We start from the raw sequence: 23,289 nt of genomic DNA on the forward strand, positions 1-23,289 counted from the left end.
TTAGTGGGCTGGGGGTGGGGAGCAGAGTGGGAATGCATGCTGCTAGGTGGGACCAGAGAAGGAGCCGCAAGGGTAGAGGCAGGGACGGGTTTGGGGGAGGCACGCAGGGAGGCAGGAGGGTTACGTGAGCAGAGGGTACCAAAGAAGGCCAAGGGGAGGCAGGTAGGCACAGGAGCAGAAAGGGATTAAGAGGAGGGATGCACGAAGGGGAGGAGTAGCGGGGCAGCAGCTCGGGAAGGTAAAGAAGCGCGGAGCGTCGTGGTGGCTGTAGTGCCCACGCGAGCGGAAGGGGGAAAGAGGCGGAGCCGAGTCTCGAAGACGGGGGCGGGCTCTACGCGAGTGGGCGGGGCCGCGGCGTGGGCTCCGCCCGGCCGCGCTCAGCATCATGGCGGGCCTCCTGCGAGCTCTGCGGGGCCTTCCCCTCCGCGAGGCACCCGGGTGGGCTGCGCGGGGCCGAGCGGACTGCGGCGGCCTCCGCGCAGGTGCTGGATCCCCGCAAGCAGGTAGGCCTCGCAGGCCCTGCCCCTACCTCCCGGCTTTCGATTTTTGTTCGCTTGCCGGGTCTCCGGGGGCCCCCGCCGGCTGGTCCTGGACCTGACTAGTCCGTTCTCGGGAAGCTCCGTCGGGGCGCTCCTGCCCGCCCACCTTCTGCCATCTAAGGACGGCGGGCTGTAAACTTGCAGGGGCGTGGGCGGGGGAGTCACTGACCCGTATGAGGGTTTGTGGAAAAGTATAGGTCCTCTCCTCCCAGGTGCACACATACTTGTTTTGTTTTGTTTTGTTTTGTACAAAATGTACCCTGGAGCCGGGCTTCCAGATGAAGGACGGCGGTCAGCAGACCTCCCAGAGCGCTCTCTGCTGCAGCCACCCCCTGCTCTGTTCATTACACTGTCCCCCTCGTCCAGTTATGCCTGCTGCTTTCTGCGCCTCAGAAGCAGGCAGTTCTAACTTTGCATGCCTGTGGATCTGCTCCCTGACCTCTATTTCTGTGTTTCCAGGACCCAGGGGGGAACGTGGGGACTCGTAATCCCTTCCCCCCTCTAACTTGATAACCATCGTTAGTCAGTGGCTGTGACACAAACCGGGGAAAAGTGTGTGTTTCTTCTACGACATGGCTTTGGCTGCTCTGTGGGATTGGGGCACGCTGACACGTCATCCTTTAGTACAGAGTCACTAAAGGGGACTCTAGTGGGATCTTGGGTCAGCTGGCACTGTATTTCATGTCCAGTTTGGGGGACACAGTGCCATGTGTTGATTGCCTTTCTGGGCAACTGCCCCAGCTAGGCCATCTTGGAATCCATTTGTTATGTGTCCATTGAAGATATTTAAAGATAAATATCTGTGCTATCAATGAACCCAGTCACTCGGAATTCTTTTTATCCCGTGAAAATTTCAAAATGTAGTGTTAAATAAATAAAAGCCCTGGCAGGGTGCAATGGGAGCTGATCAAATATGACTTGGGGTCACGTACTTAAGACCCCTCCTGGTGTCTCTAGTCAGCCAATCTCCTATTTGTTCTTTGCCTGCTCAGTGTTAAGTGTAGATTTCCTGAGAACCACAGGTGGTGGTTCAGGCATCACAGTTCTGGGCTGGAGCCCTCCTCATTCCCCTTTAGAGGGTGGTGGTTTCAGCGGAAATTTGCCCTTTATGTTTGTACTTATTGCTGTCAGAAACAGCCTAATAAATTGCCCTGGAATCTGAGGTTCTTCAGCAACATTAAAATTTGGCCAGACACCAGTACTTAACAGGAACTGCTCACTTATCAGACACCCTCAATTGGGAATTTATTCTAAGGAAATAATTCAAAAGAACAACAAAGTTATATGTGCAGAGATGCTTTTAACAGCACTACTTTTAAGAAGGAGAAACTGGCTATAACCCAAATGTCTATCAGTTAAGGAATGCTTAAGTAAACCATGAAAGTTCAGTTCAACAAACTAGTAGGCAACCATTGAGAATGATAGGCAGGTAATAGTTTTGTGGTTAAGGGCTTTCAGTGTTGACTGCCACACCCACTGGCTGTGTGTCTTTGAGCATGTCTTGAACTTGGTATGCATAAGCCTGTTTTTTTCTTTATAAAATAAGGATAATGATAATAGTAGGGTTATTACACAGAATAAACGAAAAAACTAAATATGTTTTATCACAATATTGGTTCTTAGTAGGTATACAATAAGCATTAGTTATAATTACATAAATGAATGGAAAAGATAAAAGTGTAGCTATATTTAACCCTATGCTGTGGACTTAATAATCCACGTTGAGGGAAAACTAATCAGACAACAAGTACAGAGATATGCTGACAGGGAGACATTTTATAGCCTATACATTTTATCACTTATATACAGTTGTCACACAACCATTGTATGTACTTTTAGCAGTAAGCTTAAAACCAGCAGTGGTACACATCATAAGTAATTATACTCTGTGATAACTTCCATCCCAAACGTTGGGATAAAAAATATGCTTTGAAGCAAAACAATAGCTTTCCATTAGAATTCTTTAAATTTCTTACCCAGTTCAGCATTATAACCTGAAAGTTAATCAAATGTTTTCCATATAATTTAACATACTAAATAATCCTAGTTACTTTAACATTTCTTCTGAGATGCCTATAGGCCCTTTGGGATACTCAAAGTTAGCTATAGAAAGAAACTTACAATCTGTTGTCAAAAGCAACTCAATATTCCAGGAAAGTTTTGATCTCTTAACAAGGAGAAAGAAAACCAAATTCCACTTTTATTCCAGCTTACTATTAATAACAAAGTATATTTACCTAATTACATCCAGTCTAATCTTAATCACTCCTGACAAGTATAAAACTATTCTCAAAGCTCCCTTTTTTCACAAACCTTTTATCACTTTTTTGTATCCATATGAGTTGTCCCCATCCAGAAACAACTGAGGCAGGAGATACATAGGCCCCTGGGCTGAACAGCTGGTGTTTGTCAAGTGGAATAAAATTCAAGCTTTTTTCTCACCCAGACCCTCCAGTGACAAAGCTAGTGGCAAAAACTGAGCTCGGCTAAGAGACAAGGTGTCAACTCCTGAGGTCAAAGAAAACTTCCCTGTCTACACATGCGCAGGAAGGCTTCTTGGGGGTCTATAATAAACATGGACATCACCCCCAGGCCTCTGTGATGGGATCCATCTTAGCAAAAAGTTGCGCACTCATCATGGGGAGAGTCCAAGGACCAGACAGTTGTGAAAAAAAGTAATAATTGGCCAAAGGTAAACAAAGATGGGGAAGTGAAGTCGCTCAGTCGTGTCCGACTCTTTGTGACCCCATGGACTGTAGCCTACCAGGATCCTCAGTCATGGGATTTCCCAGGCAAGAATACTGGAGTGGGTTGCCATTTCCTTCTCCAAAAATATGGGGAAGGACTGTCCAATTAAGGGATTTAAATCACCTTTTTACTGCGCTTCTCATTCAGGACACCCACACTCCTCTCTGGGTATGTATTGCTGCCTTACTTCCTATGCTCTCCTCCTCCTTAGAGAGGGTACCCATACCCCTCCTCTCCAGCTGTGTATTTCTTCTTCTGTCTTAAATAACAAATGATTTATCTGTATGCCCTCCCACTTACTGTGCTGTGTACTCTAATGATAAACTTTGTACCTGTTTTTACAGTTTCTGCCTCCTTGAAACATTCTTGCTTTCAAATGAGGGAAAGAGCCAGGACCACTTTGCTTCTAACCTCTTGCCCCTGGTGGTCTGCTGGCTAGGATTCCTGGCTTTCATCCAGGTTACCCATGTTCAATTCCTGGGCAGGAAACTAAGTTTTCTCTTCAGAACTACTCACTGCTCTCCCCTCCGAGATCACAACTAGTTCCAAGACAAAATTATTATCATCATTTTTCCTCAATAAAAAATACCTCCATTCTTTATACCTTCTCTCACCAACAACATGTATCCTACTTGCTTTACACACTGAAATGCTCCCTCATCATTTTTAGTAACTTTAATTACATATTATAATTTTTAACCGTTTAAAGCCTTAAAAAAAAAAAAAACCCAAAATATAATTGGACTGTTAAACCAACACTTAGGTAAGGCAGACTTACGGACATATTTCATAACTGCATATGCAAAAAGAACCAGTTTTGGAATTTCAGAAGAGTTTCATCTTAACCCATTTTTTTCTTAGAGTCTAATACTGTTGTCATATGTTGTTGAAAAAATTATCTTTTTCTTTCATCATAATCTCATAGATAAAATTTTTCAAATAAATTGAACCAAATCTCCCATTTTATAAAAGACAAGAAAGATACCAATCACACAAATGGAATAGACACTCACACACCAGAAGACAGAACTGTCACAAATCCTTAAAGACAATAACCAATACAGAGTCCCCAACACAAACGCTCCTGGACATCATACCCATGTCAGAACCAATTGGCGAAATACCCAAATAGTACTTCGTGCTCAAAGAGAAGTTAGCCCGGCTGCACCCCGGTGGACTGACTTACTGGGTCTTGGAGCTCGTTAGCTCATCCAGACACATGTTTCCATTCCACCGAAGAAAAGCGTACGTTGACAGCCAGCCAGTGCCGAGCAACGGAGAAACAGGGAGGATCCCCGAAACAAAACGGATTCGGCAGCTGCTAGGGACGTCCCCTCATATCCCGCTCTTGGGGCCAGCAAGCCCGGAGCAGCAGTTCCTCACAGCCCCGCTGGCGCCTCATCATGGCCGCAGCACTGCTCAGGGAAATCTCGCGAGCCAGGTGTTGCGAGAGCGCAGCGGTCCCATGATGAGAGCCCGAAAGTCTAACTCAAAGTAGGGTCTCCCGCTGCTCGCTGCTCAAAAGCCAATAAAGAGGCGAGAATGGTGGAAAGGTTGCTGCATTTCAGAGGCCAGCAACCTGGGCTTGGCGGGGGCAGGGGTGAAGAGGACTCCTGTCCGAAGGCTGACTCCCCCACCCCCCTTGAGTGCCCAAGAGCTTTTGTCGGTGATGGGAGGGGGCTACATGCTGAAACAGCACAGTCAGCTCTGACAGTCTTGAAATTGCTCCTGCGGTGATCTAATCAGTGTCATTGATTGTTTCAGGGACAGTTTATCTTCAGTTCCAGGGTAGGTTTGTTCCTATTTCCAGGCCGGCTCTGAGAACTGGCAGCTTATGTGAAGGCTGTGGTCTGATGATGTTTACTTCTTCCACCTGGTGGGGGTTTCAGTATAAGAAAGCTCACAGGCAGTGGCTCCGAATATTATCTGTATCCCTTGAGAAGGAAGTAAAAGTCCTTAACTTTGCTTAATGACTTAAATTATTATTATTTTGTCCCATTTGACTGTTTTCTTTTGTTTCTGTCTTTTCTCACTTCACTGATTAAATGTATTATTTGTTTAATATACTTTTTATTTGGTTACTCTAGGATCTTAGTTGTGGCAGGCAGGATCTAGTTCCCTAACCAGGGATTGAACCCAGGCTCCCTGCATTGGGAGCTCAGAGTCTTAGCCACTGGACCACCAGGGAAGTTCCTGATTAAACTTATTCTTTGACTAAAGTTATTTCACAGACAAAAGGCAGACATGTTGGGGAAGGGCCATAGGGTCCTGCTCCATTTCACTAGGACACTGCATCTCAGTTTCCTTCCCACCTCCCTGCTTGCCTCCATGTATCTTCAACCTGTATATGGAGAAGAGCCTCAGAGTACAATCCTCAGGCCTTTCTGTTTTGTCTACACTCACTGACTTGAGGATCTGCCAGCCCCCAAGGTAAAAAACAGCTTCAAGCTGAGGAATCCTAAAGTTAACATTTCCACCTTAGACCTCCCCCTCTCTGTATCCATATAGCCAACTGCCTACTTGACACCTGCACTTGAATACCTGATTGGCATTTTAAAAGTTAACAAATTCAAAATCAGGTTTCCAAACCTACTCCTCCTGAAGTCTTCCCCATCTTCCAGGGCCCAGAAGCCGTGGCTTGTGACCCTTGACCCTTTGCTTTCTCTCGCCTCCACAGCTGGCCCATTAGCAGATCCCCCGGCTCCACCATCTGACCGTGTCCACTGACTGATCACTTCTAAGCCACTCTACTGCTGCCACCCCAATCCAGGTTTCTGCCTCTCAGCCAGGGATACAGATAATATTCTGAGCCATAGCCTGTGAGCTGTCTTACAGACTGAAACCCCTACCAGGTGGAAGAAGTAAACATGATCAGGCTGCAGCCATGACATAAACTACCACAGTTCTCAGAGCTGGCCTGGAAATGTTCCAAAAAAAAAAAAAAATGAAGCAGGGTAAAGGCCTGCCTCTGTAATGGTTCTCCTGCTTCAGCCTTTACCATGCTTCATTTTTTTTTGGAACATCTGCCACTAATTCTTTTAAAATATGTTAGATCATTCCATGTCTCTGCTAACCTTCCACTGCCTTCCAAGCTCACTGAGAGCAAAAGCCAGTGTTCTTATAAAAGCCTTCAAGGCCTGAACATCCCTGGTGGGCCAGTGATTTAAGAATCCACCTGCCAATGCAGGGGACACGGGTTTGATCCCTGGTCCGGGAAGATCCCACATGCCTTGGAGCAGCTAAGCCTGTGCACCACAACTCCTGAGCCCACGTGCTGCAAGTACTGAAGCCCACGCAGCTAAAGCCCAAGCTCTGCAACTGCAATGAGAAACCCCCGCACAATAATGAGACGTAGCCTCCACTCACCGCAATTAGAGAAAACCAGCGCAGCCTGGAAGAACCAGCTCAGCCTTAACTGATTGATTGAAATAATAGTCTTCAAGGCCCTAAGTGATCTGGCCCCCATTGTTTGTCTGTTCCCATTTCCACTAACCTTCCCTGCTGACTCCCCCCCAGTTGCTCGGGCCTCCTTGCTGTTCATAGGACATGCCACGCACCCAGCCTGTTGCTTCTCTTGCCTGCAGTGGTCTTCCAGGTACTCACCTGATGTGTTTGTTCATTTCCTTCAACTCTGTGCCAAAATGCCACCTTCCTAATAAAGCCTTCAATCACTACTCTGTTTTCTACTATGTAAGTTGAGGTGTGCAGATGATATGATCCTTTCATATTCTTAACATTGGATGATTAGAACAGTATCACAGAAGTTAGACTTACCACCTCCGCCGCCTGCCCCCCCCCCCAACCTCCCCGCCATGGCCAAAGAGAGTATTATCCTAGTTACATTGTTTATACTCATTGGAGTAAAAGTAACATAGAAACTGTAGGAAGCAGAAGAAAGGAAGACCCAAGTGGATAAAAACCATGAAGCCCAATCATAGATTATGGTAGGTCTCAGTTTCCCTTTCAGGAATGTGTGCTGTGGGAGTCCTTTTTTTCACACAAGAAGAATTTTTAATAGAGACCTTCTTTGATGAATAAAATCAGAGATATCTTTATAAACCAGCAAGGAAGAGGGTTTAATAACCCACTGGCTCAACAATCTTTTCTCTCCAGTCTGTCAGCTACTCCCACCTGTATCCTGACAGGAAATACTCCTTTGAACGTAGTAATGGAAGAGGGATTGATTTCTACCCTTAGCAAACCAAAGAGAATTTATTCTGCTTTATTTCATATTTCAGTCACCTCTTTAACTTCTGTGCCCCAGTGCAACTGGAAAACTGGCTTTCTGCTTATTACTCATCTCTTACTAAACTAATGAGTCAATTAAAGCATTTTGTACCTGAGCTTTCTGGTCTCTGTGAAGGAGGAAATGGTGGGAGTAGAGGGGAAGTTACGGTATATTTTGTTGGCAACTGGTGCACTTCAAGAGAGAGGCTTAGCAAGAAAAGGTCATTGTGCCTTGCTGGGTTTTTTCTTAAAGCAAAATATGTTTTAATAATGTAGAAATATATAAAAATCTGTAACTTGATCAAAGACATCATTTGAAGCCAATAGCACCCATCTAATAATTTGCAATTGTCAACCACTGCTATTAAATACATTCTTATAGAGTTGTTATTTTGAGATTCTAAACAATGCAATGAAATACAAAGAAACAATTAAAATACAAATATCTATAGTGAAGGCATGACTCTAATTCTTTGGGGGAATAACTAAATTGTCATAGACAAATCCAAGGAAGTCAACCTCAGTGTTCGTTGCTGTTTTCATTTTTTTGAAATTCCTGTTTAACAATACAGGGTCTCTTACAAAACGTCAGCCGGCTCTCTCCAAGAGTGAGTGGCAAAAGAAGCTGACACCAGAGCAGTTCCATGTCACGAGAGAAAAAGGGACGGAGCCGGTAAGCTACACTCATCTACAGTTTCTGAGTAGATGTGTTGGGTGTGGTGCATGACAAATTGGAATCGATCTCACTACAAAACCTAACTACCTTCTGTTCTCTCAGATCATCCCACCTTCTCCTTACCATATGTAAAATAGATAGCCAGTGGGAGTTTGATGTATGAAGCAGGGCACCCAAAGCCAGTGCTCTGTGACAGCCTGGAGGAATGAGGGAGGTGGGAGGGGGTTCAGGCGCGAGGGAACACAGGTATGCCTATGGCCGATTCATGTTGACGTATGGTAAAAACCATCACAATATTATAAGGTGGCTCCAATTAAAAAAAAAACAACTCATCATTTTATCTACTAATCTGGCACCCTCCACTGTTATCCTCTGGCCATGAATATCCATCCAGTTATGCAAGCCAGAAACCTCTCTCTGGACACACTGCCCTCCAGTGGCCGGTCCACCCACTCAGCCTCCTAAATGACCTTCTCACCACCCTGCTTCTCTCCGCCGCTCTCCCCTGTAGGCTGGTCCAGGCCCCACCATCCCTGGGTCAAAAGCAGCTGCCTCAGCTGTGCTCCTCACAGCTGTCCTTGCTCCTCACCGCGCCATTCTCCTCCCAGCCGCCAAAGAGATCTTTTGAAAACAGACCTGACCACATCACCCCCTACTCTAAATTCTTGTTTTCAAAGTAAAAGAAGAAAGTTTAAAAGTGGCTAACAAGGCCCTAAAGCTCTGGTCCCTGCCTCCCACCCCCATCCTCAGATCTGGCTACTTTTCCTTGTTCAGCTCCAAGACCCTGGGCTTTCCCCACTTCAGGCCCTTTCACCCTGTGTCCTCCCCCAACTCCAACTCATTCAAACCCACCTTTCAGCTCTTGGCCCCAATCTCAACCCCCAAAGGGAAGCCTTCCCCCAGCCCCAGGCTGGGTTTTCCCTGCTCAGTACCTGCCATCCTAGCACATGACATCCCTGCAGATAGCAGGTGCTCAAAAAAATCAAGCGTTGGGACAGTTGAATGACTGCAGGCCAAGAGGGGGACATATTACTGAAACTGTCTTCAATAACCTCAGCTTTCTTGACTTTCCTGAGAAAGCAGCCCTCAGTGGTTACTCAGTATAGTACCATCTTTACCACACTGCGTTTCATAGCAAGCCATTTGTCTTAAGCCCAAATATGACCACTGGAAAATAGCTATTGAGGCAGGTTAGTAGGTATTTTCCGGAGAAGGAAATGGCAACCCACTCCAGTGTTCTTGCCTGGAGAATCCCAGGGACGGCGGAGCCTGGTGGGCTGCCGTCTATGGGGTTGCACAAAGCCGGACACGAGTGAAGTGACTTAGCAGCAGCAGCAGCAGTAGGTATTTTAATTTGTGAAGCCAACCCCCTAGAGTGGACCACAGCATAGCGGTTTTGAATGTTTTAAGATATTTATATCTTTGAAGTTAGCAGTCCCTGCAAAATTCAGGTAAGCTGTCCATGTGCTGGAGCCATATAATCATGGTCCCACCTTCAACTTCACTGCCAATGCCAAAGTCATTAGATAGACCAGAAGATTCCATAGATTCTGGTGAAATACTGATATTTTTGAAAACTTCTGTGGGCGGGCTTTTAATAAAGGCTTCCCTTGGAAAGAGACTGTTGTTGTTTAGCTGGTCAGTGTGTTGTTGATGGCTGGGTCTCCAGTGCCTGGAAAAGAGCCCAGCATAGGGCAGGTAGGTACTCCTTATGTGTGTGTGTGCTCAGTCGTGTCTGACTCTTTGCAGTCCCATGGACTGTAGCCTACCAGGCTCCTCTGTCATGGGATTCTCCAGGCAAGAATACTGGAGCAGGTTGCCACTTCCTCCTCCATGGGATCTTCCTGATACAGGATTTGAACCCACATCTCCTGCATTGGCAGATGGATTCTTTACCACTGAGCTACCAGGTAAGCCCAGGAAAGACACTTACACTAACCATTATGCAGATAGCACAAGAGAGCTACCTACCTGTGATTCCCTGAGCAGTTGTGTGTCTTCCCAGAGCATTGTAAGTCAGCCCTGTTCTGAAGGACAGAGCCACACAGGGATTGGAGTTGGAAATGGCAGCCTGGAGATAAGCTGCCAGATGTTTAGGAGAATAAATACATGGGATTCTCAAACAGATGGTGTGATATACTCTGCACATGGCCATTTTACAAAATGAGCATCATCCATTATTTTAAGTAATGTTATAAATCCCTTTCAGTTGATTCATTTCCACATGTAACTTTTTAGAATGCTGCAGAACGATAAGCCTCCATAAGCTCCATGAGGCTAAGAAAAGAGAAGGGAAACACCTCAGCCTTCTATTTGGTGACTCAAAATTAGAATTCAGTTGCATGTGCTTTTTGTTGGGCAGCAGTAACCTGCTAGCCCTCTGCCAGGTATGACAAGGGGGTTCACAGACTAGTTGAGCCGTAACTAAAAATCAAATATCAGGGACTTCCCCAGTGGTCCAGTGGCTAAGGCTCCACACACCCAATGCAGGGGGCCCGAGTTCAATCCCTGGTCAGGGAACTAGATCCCATATGCCACAACTGAGTTCACATGTCACAACTAAAGATCTCATGTGCCACAATTAAGATCCAGTGCAGTCAAATAAATATATTTTTTTAAAGTCAAATGTCAGTAGAGGCTAGGTTTTGTGCAGGTTACTGTTTGCTTTCCAGATCTGCCATCCACGTGCTTCACTCTGCTCTGAACTCTGGGAAGGCCAAGCAGCTCCCTTGCCCTCTTGACTCCTGATTGACTTTGGCCCCTGGGAGATGCCAGCAAATCAGAGGACACAGTAGAAAAACAGGCATCGAGGGTCCCCCGGGGCTGTGTTCCTCCCACACAGCTTGCAGCCTCCCCGCCCCCCACCCCCACAGGCAGCCCACCCCTCCAACTTCAGCCTCATGGGTTCTGCCCACTCTGTGCCCCATGGTGTGTTCTCGGTCACTGGCCTAGGGATGCTTTACCTTCCCTTGCTGGTATCCATTGGCCCTGTCCCCATCTTTGTAAATAGTTCTCTGTGAAATAACCTGCAAATCACTTAAGTGTATCATCCGTTTCCAACAGGTGTGTGGTATTGACAAGATCAGAGAAGGGAAAGGCTACGTTGGTGCGCACATAGTCATAGTCAGTTTGGGCTTCTCTTGCAGGATGTCACAGACAAGGAGGCTTAAACAACAGACATTTGTTGCTCACAGTTCTGGAGGCTGAGAAGTCCAAGATCAAGGTGCCAAACAACTTGGTTCGATAAGGACTCTCTTCTTGGTTTGCAGATGGTCACCTTCTTGCCGTGTCCCAGTGTGGTGGAGAAACAGGTCATCCCTCCCATGTCTCTTCTTCCCAGGGCACTAATCCCACTCTGGAGGGCTCCACCCTCATGAACTAATCACCTCCCATGGGCCCCAAGTCCAATACCATCACCTTGGGGGTTAGGGCTTAAACATGAATTTGGGGGGATACACAAACATTTAGGGGCTTCCCCGTGGTAAAGCAGTAAAGAATCATCTGCAATGCAGGAGACACAGGTTCAATCCCTGGGTCAGGAAGATTCCCTGGAGGAGAAAATGACAACCCACTCCAGTATTCTTGCCTGGAAAATTCCATGGACAGAGGAGCCTGGAGGACTGCAGTCCATGGCATTGCAGAAGAGTCAGACATGACTTACCAACTAAGTAACACAAACATTTAGTCCATAGGATAGATTTTGAAAACCCAGGGATGGGAGTATCTTGAAAGTCATTCTGCCTCTGACTCTGTCCCCCTCCCTGTACAGTCACTCATTTCAGTTCTCTCTTCAAAACAATTCTTAAATCCGTCCTCATCTTTTTATTTCCACTATTCTTGCCATCGTTAAATCCAGGCCTGAACTGGTGGCTGTTTGACTGTCCTTTGAGTGCTCCTTCTAAAAACCAGCTCTGATTGTGTGCGCACCCAATTTAAAAGTTTCCAATGGCTTTCCATTTTCAGTAAGATGGCACTTAAACTCTTTAGCATCATCAACTCAATGGACATGAGTTTGAGCAAACTCCAGGAGATAGTGAAGGACAGAGCAGCCTGGTGTGCTGCAGTCCATGGGGTGGCAAAGAGTCAGACATGACTGAGCACCTGAACAAGAAGAAGCATGGTCTGATTAAAGCTGCTATGATCTGGCCCTCCCTGCCTTTCCAGCAACCTCGTCTTCCTTCTCCACATTGCTCTGTTCTGTGACGTGAGCCCAGCCCAGGCTGCTCTGTCTGAAATTTCTTTATCTGATTAACTCCTTTATCTGATTGACTCCTCCTCATCCTTCAAAACTCACTTTAGTGTCTTGGCATTTTCCTGTAATAAACACCAGTCAGCCATGCAATGAAAAATAATGATGATAAGAGGTTAAAGAAAAAGAAAACCCTGATCTCAGACATCTCAAATATTACCTGGTCCAGAAAGGTTTCATGAAAACTTCCCTAATAATAAAGGGACTAGTGGTACCCCACACTCCCTGCCGACCTCCCCATCAGAACTACGGTCACTTGGTGTGACCACAGCCAGCTCACATCTCTTCCTGACTTGGTAGCAAATCCCTAGCGCAGGAAGCATGGGTTAGTTTGGTTCTGTTTTGTTTTTCCATCTCTGCAACCTTGGTACCCAGTCCAGCATTGGATACACACTTGGTTTTCAAGTAATACTGGAATGAGCGAGTTAAATAGAAGCTGAGTGTGGCCCTAAATAATATGACAGGACTTGTATAAAATTAAGGAGAAAGGATGAGGGTGGACAGCAGGAAATCAGTCAAGGAGGCAGAGGAGAGATGTCATTTCATAAAATACGTCAGCGAAGGATTCTTTTATGTCTGATTTGTTGTTGTTGTTTTTTTTACTTGTTGTGGTACCAGTTCCCTGTTACTTCCTCTGTCCAGCTGTCCCTGCAATATCAAACATTATACTGTGAATATTAGCAGGCTGTCCGGATCCCAAAAGTAGGCATTTCTAGATCAGCTTCACATGTGGGTAGCCCTTTGGCGTGTTTGTCTCTTCAGCCCAGGTGGGAGGGAGGCGAAACTTCCTCTTCATTCCAGCTAAGCCTTTGTGCCAGCGTGAGGTGCAAGCCTTCAAGGAGACAAACCAGAAAAAAGACCGGCTCACCACTGTTTGATGTCTGCAGCCAAATTTAGGATTTTTAAAGAGGGAAAACATCCAAGTGTGCCCAGATGGTGGGCTCAGTAGGTTAATTTGAAATTGACTGTTACGCTGCTCCCTGAAAATGTGCTGTTACTCCTACCACAGGGAATGTGACCATTTGACTGGGGATTTGTCTAGAGAGGGCTGAAGGGGCCGCTTGTTTCCTGAATGAGCTCTGGGACTCAGTGACCCATCCCGTATTCAGCTTCTCTTCCAAAGAATAGGACAGTGCCTGCCACCAGCCACTGCTTGTGGATTTTCACAGGAGGCTCATGCAACAGTTTCTCTTTCTTGAAATTTCTTTGATAGAGAAGATGGAATTGGCCAAAAATGGTCTTTTTGTTGTTCCAAACAATGAGATCAGTTTACCAAATAACATTTAAAAAAATATATAGCAGTCTTGGCTCACGCATTGCTTCAAGTCTCCTGTTCTTCTCAGAACCTGCAAACTCCTTAAGCCACAATTAATGTGGTAATTTCATCTAAGTAGTAACTTAGGCACTGGGAGAATCTCGCTCATTATTTAGCATTTATTCAGTATGAAGTATCCTAAACACCACGTGAAGCATATTAAAGGCACAACCCCAATCTCACTGAGCCTTGCTTTTTACCGCCCGAGCTACCAGGGAAGCCTGAGCCTTGCTTTTTAATATAGCTATATCCTGTCTTTAACTGGAGATTTCAGAGTGTTTTAGTCAGTGGACTAGATTCCTGTTGTATTAACTTCTGAAATGGAGGCTGAGATCTAACACAATCCAGAGGTCCATTCTCTTGCTTTTCCACAGGCTTTGATGTTCTTGGATGAAAGATGCTATATAAATACAAAGCATTATTAATGTCATAATTTGAACATTTGGCACAATAAAGGTCGGCCGTAAACAAGCCTGCAGACTGCTTCACTGGGCCTGTTGTAATTTTCTCTCCAGTGATACTTGCACTTTGTCAAATTAGTACAAAAATTCCTTCATAAATTCCTTCACTGGAGAACTTAATCTTGGATTTTGATCTGCTGTATCATTGCTGCCAGTGTTCTGAGAAACCTGAACAGTGATATATCTCATTTACTTTCAGCCTTTCAGTGGGATCTACCTGAATAACAAGGAACCAGGGATGTATCACTGTGTCTGTTGTGACAGCCCACTCTTCAGGTGAGATAAAGACCAAGAGGTACCAAAGGAGAGTGAGCCTCAAAATTCATACCGCTCTGTCTTTTGGGGCCTTGGATAAATATTGGATTGGCCAGAAAATTCATTTGGGTTTTTCCATAGGATCTTACAAACTTTTTGACCAACCCAATACATACCATGTTTTTCACTGCCCTTCCTGATTGACTTGGTTACCATAAGGAGGGCTGTTCACTTAAGATTCTTGACTGTCTTGATTATTTCTAGTGTTTATAGCATTAACATCTTAGCCTATATTCTTTCTTTCTGTATCCACAAGAAATAGCAAAAAACAAACCAAAAAAAAAACTTTGTGGGCACCTTAAGATAAAGCTATTAGTTTTTTCCCTGGGAAAGTATTTAAAGACATCTAAACCATAATGGTATTTGCTTGACCATGTGATTAAAACTGTATCTCTCCCAGGGAAAAAATGGGTTTATAATTTAATTTAGGAAATGTAGAATTTTATGAGGATAGATTCCCCACAGTGCTTGACAGTAGTGAATACCATGCCTCTTCTATGTAGCTAAAAGTAAATTTAATTGTCCCTTGATTTCAAAGCCTCTTTTAAGTCAATCAGGATCTGAAATCTCTCAACAAAGGCTTTTTTGTTTAGACATGCAGGAAACAGTCTAAAAAAAGCAGATTCGATGAAGAGGAAAGGAAAACATCTTTGAAGTCCCATTTTTCAGAAGTTCAAAGTTGTTTTTTATTTCCTTTGCATCAACCCTAAATTGGTTTAGAATAAAATATAAATCAAGCCAGCTCTGTGAATCTTCCATTAGGCAGTGCTTCATTATGTGCTCTGGGCTTTCAGCAGACTGGGCTTTCCTAGGCTGCTGGCTGCTAATGGGGCCTGAATTTGGAAGGCCAAACCCCGCCTGCAAGGATGAGCAATGATTAGGATTGATTTTCCTTCATGCTCACAGAAGGGCAGGCCTTCGCCGGGATTCATTCACTCTGTCAATGGCTGGTGAAGAGATGGCAAAGATGGCAGACAGACTGAGAAGATGGCCTGGGGGAAGCTGGGAATGGTAAAATGCCGCATATTTCTGAACCATTAGTTACTGTTTGACCTTTGGTTCTGTTTAAAGGGGGAGAGGTGGGACCTTGAGATGACCAACCTGCTTTTAGCCAAACAACTGTGTTGTGAACATATAAAAGATGGCTTTGTGATTGTGCTGTCAGCAGCCAGAGGTTCTGTTTCTAGCTTCTGACTGTCATCCTTGCAAGAGCATGTTCCTACATTTTAGTCTTTGTTATTTTGACTTCATTGGTGTTCCAGTTTATGCACCTGTAAAGATGACACTATCTTCCTACCCACCTTGCAGGCTCTGTTGGGGAATCAGAGTGTTGGGGCAGGGAGGGACTGGAGAGACCTGAGCAAAAAGCTCTGTCCAGTAGAACTTTCTGCAGTGATGGAAATGTTCTATATCTGCTCCATCCACTTTGGTGGCCACTAATCACATGTGGCTATTGAACACCTGAAATATGGCTGATGTGACTAAAAAATTGAATGTTTTATCTTATTTCACTTACGGTAATTTAAACGTGAGAGACCACCATGAGCAGTAGCTACTGTGTTAGCACAATGCTAGTTCAAATTAAGGAAGGTGAGTGACCATCCCCACGGTAGCCAAGACTAATAAAACCAGCCAGGTCTTCAAAAGCACTTTCAGCAAGTAGCCAGTTTACTGACCTGCCAATCTGCCAACCTATTTGTTTCTTTTTAATCACTTCGTTTTAGTTGCAGTTTCCATTTTCATTTCTTAAGGACTTTGGAGTTTGTTTTATTTTTTCCCTCCTGAAGCTTAGTCTGAGAAAAATAAGAATGTATTCATAAGAATCTTTTTATGTTCTAGAATCTTCTGTGTCCATAAAGATGTGTTTGTTTACAAGAGAGACAATGTAGTAGAGTGGTGAAGTCTGTAGATATACATCCTGGCTTAATTGCTGTGTGACCTTGGGCAAGTTTCTTAACCCCTCTGTGCCTTGATTTCCCCACCAGTAAAATGAGCATGTTAGTAGTACTGAGCTCATAAAGCTATAGGGAGGAGTAACTGAGTTATGTGTTAATACACATGAAAGCACCAGAGCAACGCCTGACACATGCCAAGCACCGGATACATGTTAGCAATGAGATTCTTACAGACAGAGCCGCCTTAGGGCCTTATACATGAAAGTGTTTTTGATAATGAGGAACTCCTAAGAAATCTCTTCTAGTTAATGAGAATCTATAAATGAAGACTATATTCCTGACAGTGCTTCCCATTCAAGAGGGGAGATAACTGTCAGGATTCCTGTTGGGCCTCTCGTTTTCCATCTCTTCCTGTCCCCGGTCTCCATCCTCAGTAACAGAGAGCAGGGGTAGAGAAGAAATGAACATCCGTTCAAATACTTGCACACAGTCGAAAGGAGGTGAAAAATCAATCAAAACTAAACAGTTAAGAAATCACAGCCACTTGGCCACTGGGCTCCTTGCTGCCTGCAGACTTTCCTTCGAGCTGAACCAGTACGGTTCAGGGGAGCTGCTGACTCTCCAACTTAGAGTCATTTGGTCCAGGGTTTCCAGGTCAGGAGCACTGGACTCCAGACTGTCACTTCATTAACCTTGGAATTATGTGACTTTGACCCCTTCCTCTACTCCCCTTCCTTCCTCCTCTCCAATTCTGGATGTGTTTATTAAAATCTACTGTGAGAACACGTTTCACAGTCATAAATCTTTTTAGAATAGAAGGAATCTGAGAGCCTGAGGTTAGTTTCCTTTTTACAGAATATCCTGGCATCCCACATGTTGTAGGAACTAGGTAATATTGTTAACCTTTTCTGTGCTCCTGTTCCTTGAAATGAATGGGAATTCTTCCACCATGAGGATTGTCACTTATCACCAAGTGCCTCTGCTGCTGGTTTGGGGGCCATGGAGTTTCTAGAAGCAATGACAAACACAAAGCAAATAAACATATAACAAACTAAATAAAAGGAACCCCTTAAAGAGTATACATGATATATATCTTTACTCCCTTTAAGAGCAAAGATGGTCCAGAATGGTTTTAGTTTCTCAAGGGCGGGCCTTACAATCTGCTAATCATTTAAATATATATATTGCAATTTCTAATTGCCCTTAATATTTAAGTTTGCCCTCTTAAAGGACATATGATGGGCCTCTCATATTACCTGGTAAAATCTCCAGATTCTGTTAATTGCATCAATAAAAGTTTATTGTTTCCCATAAAATGTTTTAAATGACTTTTTATTAGTCTTAGATTCATTCATTAAAAAAATTATTATATTCATAATTCTCTATCAGATTTGCTTTAATGATCACTAGTTTATATATAATGTTGAGGATGGAAAAGCTATGATTAAAGGATATTTAAAATGTTTTTCCCTGGACCAGAGTGGCTCAGATGAATATTTTTGAACCCTTGACAAAGAAAAGGGGTTGCAGAGAAGTCAGTCTGAATGTACGTGTGTGCACACGTGCTCAGTTGTATCCAACTCTTTGCAACCCTGTGGGCTGTAGCCCGCCAGGCTTCTCTGTCCATAGCATTTTCCGGGCAAGAATACTGGAGTGGGTTGCCATTTCCTTCTCCAGGGGATCTTCCCGACCCAGGGCTCGAACCCGCATCTCCTGCATTGGCAGGCAGATTCTTTACCACTGAGCCACCTAGGAAGCCCCAGTCTGAATGTGTGGACACTTCTAATTGGACCCACAGCTGCACAAATTTCATGGATACCTGTTACCACCAATAATAATGATATTTTAAAAATCATAACCACTAACTTAGGTACCATGTGTCCAACACGATGGTAAAAACGCTAAATGAAGAAAGCATCTCATTCAATCCTCAGCAGCCCTGTGAGGTAACAATGCTGTTACTATTCTGTGGATGAGGGAACAGAGACTTTACGAGGTTAAATAACTTGCCAAGGGCGTACAGACATACCAGAGCCCGGATTCACACCCCAGGCTCTCAGAAGTCAACCTCAGAGCTGTACCCGAGTTCCCAGGGTCTTTCCAGGGCTCTTCGAGGTGCTTTCTTTTCTAACTGTGTATCCAGGAGACCGGGGCTTCCCTCGTGGCTCAGACGGTAAAGACTGCTGGCAACGCAGGAGACCTGGGTTCGATCTCTGTGTTGGGAAGATCTCCTGGAGAAGGGCATGGCAACCCACTCTAGTTCTCATGCCTGGAGAATCCCAATTGGACAGAGGAACCTGGCGGGCTACAGTCCATAGCGTCGCACAGAGTCGGACGTGACTGAAGCAACTTAGCACACACCCACACGTCCAAGAGACTACATCCTCTTCCTGCGCTTCAGTCAGAACAGTGTTGCAGCAGATTGAATGCATGAGCACGTCTGGAGATCCAGTTGTCATTTTTTCAGGCTAGACATTAAAGAGATTAGCAAAAAGTAGAAATAGAGACAGACACAGAGATCAAACATACAGATACCAAGGGGAAAAGTGGGGGTGGGATGAATTGGGAGATTGGGGTTGACACATATACACTATTGATACGATGTGTAAAACAGATACCTAGTGAGAACCTACTGTATCACACAGGGAACTTTATTCAGTGCTCTGTGGTGACCTACATGGGAAGGAAATCCAAAGAAAGAAAGAACATTTGTATATGTATGGCCAATTCATTTTGCTGTAGAAACTAACACGACACTGTAAAGCAACTATACGCCAATAAATTAATTTTTTAAAAAGATTTACAAAGTTACAAAACAGTGTAACTCGTCTCACTAAATGTTTCAGTTTGTTGTAACAATAGGTTGTAACAATAGGTTGTGTTAGCCTATAATGAATTTATTATTTAAAAAAAATAATTAAATGCATAAATGTCTTTAAAACTCTCACTCATAATTTCTAATTTGTTAAGTGCTGCTAGGCACAACTCATGTAAATCAAACTCTCAGAGATCCTCGATAATTTTTTAGTAACAGATGGGTCCCAAGACCCATCAGTGTTTGAGTCACTGACTTAGCCTAGACTCTTTCTGCTGGGTTTGTGCTCTAAACTGAGCTTCCTTCTGTGCTCATAGTCTAGGGGTTTGATTATTTGCCACTTTGCCCCTCTTTTCACTCAGGTTTTTTTTTGTTGTTGTTGCAGAATTTACAATTCATTTCTTGTCTCTCCCTCAGATAGAGAGAGCCATTTCCCTGCCATTTAAATTTCTGAAATTTGTTTTTCTAGCATGATGTAAAGGAGTTCATCTTTGGGGACTTCCCTGGCAGTCCAATGGTTGAGACTCAGTACTTCCAATGCAGGGGACGCAGGTTCAATCCTAGTTAGGGAAACTAGGATCCCACATGCTGCAAAGTGTGGCCAAAAATTTTTTTAAAAAGAAAGAAAAGGAGTTCGCCTAAGAAAGTACTTAGAGAGTGGGTCTCTGATGAGTAGATTTGCTTGTTGCCCTCCTCCTCCTTTTGTTGGCGCCTCTGTCCTCCCCACCCCCTACCCCCAGCATCATTCGTTCCTGTGGGGCTTTCCCGGGAAGGTCACTGCACTGCAGTGATGAGTCTGGGTGCCCAGGCTTATTAATCACTACGTGCTCCTCTGCATAGCTCCCTAAGCCCTCAGAGCATCTCTGTAACGTAGATGTTATTGTCCCCATGTTAGAGGTGAGAAAACTGTGACTTGGACAGGGTAAGCAGCCCGTCCAGTTTCACACAGCTAAGAAGTGGCAGAGGCAACTCTTGAACCCCCGAAGGCAGTCAGGCTCTGTGTTCAGATAACCAAAAGTTCCTGTGGCTGAGCATGGCTGTTTCATCAGTTCTCACATTTCTCTGATTCTCTGAACCCACGATACGCTAAACCCTTTAACCACTCATTTCATTTTGATTTCCCCCTTCCCTGCATTTCAAACACGGGCATTTAGTCTGTTTCCTAACGTGGAGCGGTTCACAAAGCTCCTCGTGTTTTTGGTCCTTGTCGAAGCTTGAGAGGGATGCCTTCAACATCCAAGGAACAAGAAATCTTTGATGTGACAAGACAGCATCTTGAATAGTGGAGGTGCAGTGGGCAGACCCCTGTGGTTCAGAGAACTGGCCTTGAGGTCTGGCAGAGAAGAAGGGAATCGGTTTGTGCTCTGTAGAGACGTGGGTTGGGGCACACAGCGCTCTTTGTTTGTCCATAGCGGTTTGCACAGCTGTAGCTGTCGTGATTTCTAACACAGCTCTGAGAAGAAGTTCTGCTCCGGCACGGGATGGCCTTCGTTCTCCGAGGCTCACGGGACGTCTGGCTCTGATGAGAGTAACACGGGGATCCTGAGACGTGCAGACACCTCACTGGGACTGGCTCGCACAGAGGTCGTCTGTAAGCAGGTGGTGTCTTTGTTTCATGTGTTTTGTTTTCCCCTGTGCCTTCTGAGTGCAGCGGACAGCTCACTTGTCCTTGCACATCTGGTGTTACGGACAGGAGCACTTTTATCACGGAAGCACTCTGGGTTTCTCCTGAGCTGCTACCCGGTTCCTCTCTCCCATCACTCCCGGCACTGCAGACCGGCGGAGAAGGAGCCTTGCCTGGTTCTAGCCTTGCAGAGATGGGAATGAGCGAGGGTCTGAAAGAAAGAGCTGGCCCTTCACATTCTGTTGTGCAGGGGGAGCGGCAGGAAGGTCCAGGGTAGCTGGCATCTGTCTGCCCCCTTCCCGCTCTGCAGCGTGTTGCCTACAAGCAGAGCAGAGCAGTACTAAAGGTAACATCGGGGCTTATTTCTCCTGGGAGCCTGGCAGAGAGAGTGGCTTAAATCCAGACAGCAGATTCAACTTGATATCTTTGGGTGCTCAAACGTTCTGGTTTTGTAAGCAGATAAATGTAGCTTAGTCTTGTCTTCAGTGAAAAAAACAATAATAATATACTGGCTACAAGATTCACTCACTCGGGAACTGTGTTACTGCTTTTTTCTTTTTTTTAATATTTATCTATTTGGCTGCCCCGGGTCTTAGTTTTGTCATGTGGGATCTAGTTCCCTGACCAGGGATTGAATCCAGGCCCCCTGCATTGGGACCAGGGAAGTCCCAATGCATTGTATCAATGAATCATAATAACAGCTCTGTTATGTAAGTATAATTATCATCCCCATTTCATTGATGAGTAAATCAAGGCCTAAGTTAAATCACTTGCTCACATTCTCACTGATCAAGTAGAGAGTATTTACCACCCCATGCACTCTACATCCTCTCATTTCTGAATCAAATTCTGATACAATAGACTTTCCCCCAATACCGGGTCAAAGATGCGAGTGGGCCCGCCATGTGGGGTTCATCTGTCTGGTTTTACTTAAAGAGCCTTGTCCCTGGTAAGAGATGACAGAGGCTGCTCTCCTTGCAGTGCGAAGCTCACCTCGGCCATGTGTTCCCCGATGGACCTGGGCCTTCTGGGCAGAGGTTCTGCATCAACAGCGTGGCGCTCAGGTTCAAGCCAAGGAAACACTGACCACCTCCAAGAGTCCCCTTCCCTCCATCGCCACTTCCTCACTTCCAAATTCAATTCGCAGAACTTATGTGAATGACTTTTTGTGACCCCATGAGGTGTAGCCCGCCAGCCTCCCTGTCCATGGAATTCTCCAGGTAAGAATACTGGAGTGGGTAGCCATTCCCTTCTCCAGATCTTCCCGACCCAGGGATCAAACCCAGATCTCCCGCATTGGAGGCAGATCCTTTACTGTCTGAGCCACCACGGAAGCCTGATGTGAACGACTACCCGTTGTGAATGGTAGTTTCATTAACTACCACACCAAGGCTAAGTTCGCTGCTGGCAACACACAAACCACACCTCTAATTTACTACCTGGAGTCAACTCAGCCCTGGCTCTGGCTTTGACTAGAACTTCACAAAATGACAGAGGGACAACTATTTCCATTAAATCGACTTCTGTGGGCTTTGTCTGGACCGGAGGACATGACTCTCTAGGGATGCTTGGAGGCAGATGGATAAACCAAAAAAAAATTCCTACAGAATGACCCTGAACTTTCCATCGCAGTTAAGTTCTTCCCAGACATATACATGTGAGAGATCAAGTGAAAAGAGGAAGGAAAATATGGCATTAGAGTCCTCCACAGTTCCAGCATGGAAGGAGGCATTGAGGAAAAGGAGGAGGAGGGTTGTGGACAAGGTGGGTTTCAGGAGCATGCCTGGAGATCCATGGGATGCGTGATTTTTTTCTCCAAAACGTTAATAAACTGTCCTGAACATTCTAGTTCCAACCTCTCTACCTGCAACTAAATTTGAAGGGGAATCTGCTAGATTTCAGTGATAATGAGTACAAGTGGTTACAAAGTTAAACTTTAAAATCTCCAAATAAAATATTTACTAAAATTTGTTTGCCTTTTGTCTAAGTCTGTGAATTTTCTCTCTTATAAAAGTTACTAAATCAAATGCCAAAAAATAATTAGATCGCCTGGTAGTAGGTATTTGGTTACATCAATGGTAATAGCAACTTAAGTGTTTTTTACAAACTGAGTTTTGAATAATTTGTTACTAAAAACGTTTACATCATCTTCTTTGAGACTTTATGGACAGAAAGGAAGCTTAAGTGTTCCATTTTTCTCTGTATTACTGTGCAGGTGTGAATGAATTAAAGACCTTGATGCAGGGAAATAGATTATCCTGGATTCTCTGATGGGTCCATTCTAATCATGAGTCCTTAGAAGTAAAGAACCATTCCTGGCTGGGGTCAGAGAGATGCTGCTTTGCTGGCTTTAAAGATGAAGGAAGAGAACCATGAGCTCAAGAAAGGGAACAGTTTCGAGGAGATGGAAAAGGCCAGAAAACGG

At 44.8% G+C, this 23,289-nt stretch overlaps 1 protein-coding gene across 3 annotated transcripts; it reads left to right on the plus strand.

The window, feature by feature from the left end:
- Positions 1-367: 367 nt before the first annotated feature.
- Positions 368-22,834, plus strand: MSRB2 (methionine sulfoxide reductase B2). 3 transcript variants are annotated; one of them, XM_061126189.1, is made up of 6 exons: positions 8,093-8,187; positions 9,940-10,100; positions 11,337-11,413; positions 14,415-14,491; positions 20,692-20,839; positions 21,846-22,834. In XM_061126189.1, exons 1-6 carry the CDS (start codon positions 8,159-8,161, stop codon positions 21,948-21,950), a joined length of 597 nt encoding a protein of 198 aa, XP_060982172.1. In that variant the 5' UTR covers positions 8,093-8,158; the 3' UTR covers positions 21,951-22,834. The 3 variants fall into 3 exon arrangements, with proteins under 3 accessions (XP_060982175.1, XP_060982172.1, XP_060982174.1); XM_061126191.1 differs by having other exon boundaries at positions 8,131-8,187; positions 9,955-10,100; XM_061126192.1 differs by lacking the exons at positions 9,940-10,100; positions 11,337-11,413 and adding an exon at positions 368-503 and having other exon boundaries at positions 8,087-8,187.
- Positions 22,835-23,289: the final 455 nt, after the last annotated feature.

The sequence above is a fragment of the Dama dama genome, chromosome 23, assembly GCF_033118175.1.
Source record: "Dama dama isolate Ldn47 chromosome 23, ASM3311817v1, whole genome shotgun sequence".
In the NCBI taxonomy this organism is placed as follows: Eukaryota; Metazoa; Chordata; class Mammalia; order Artiodactyla; family Cervidae; genus Dama; species Dama dama.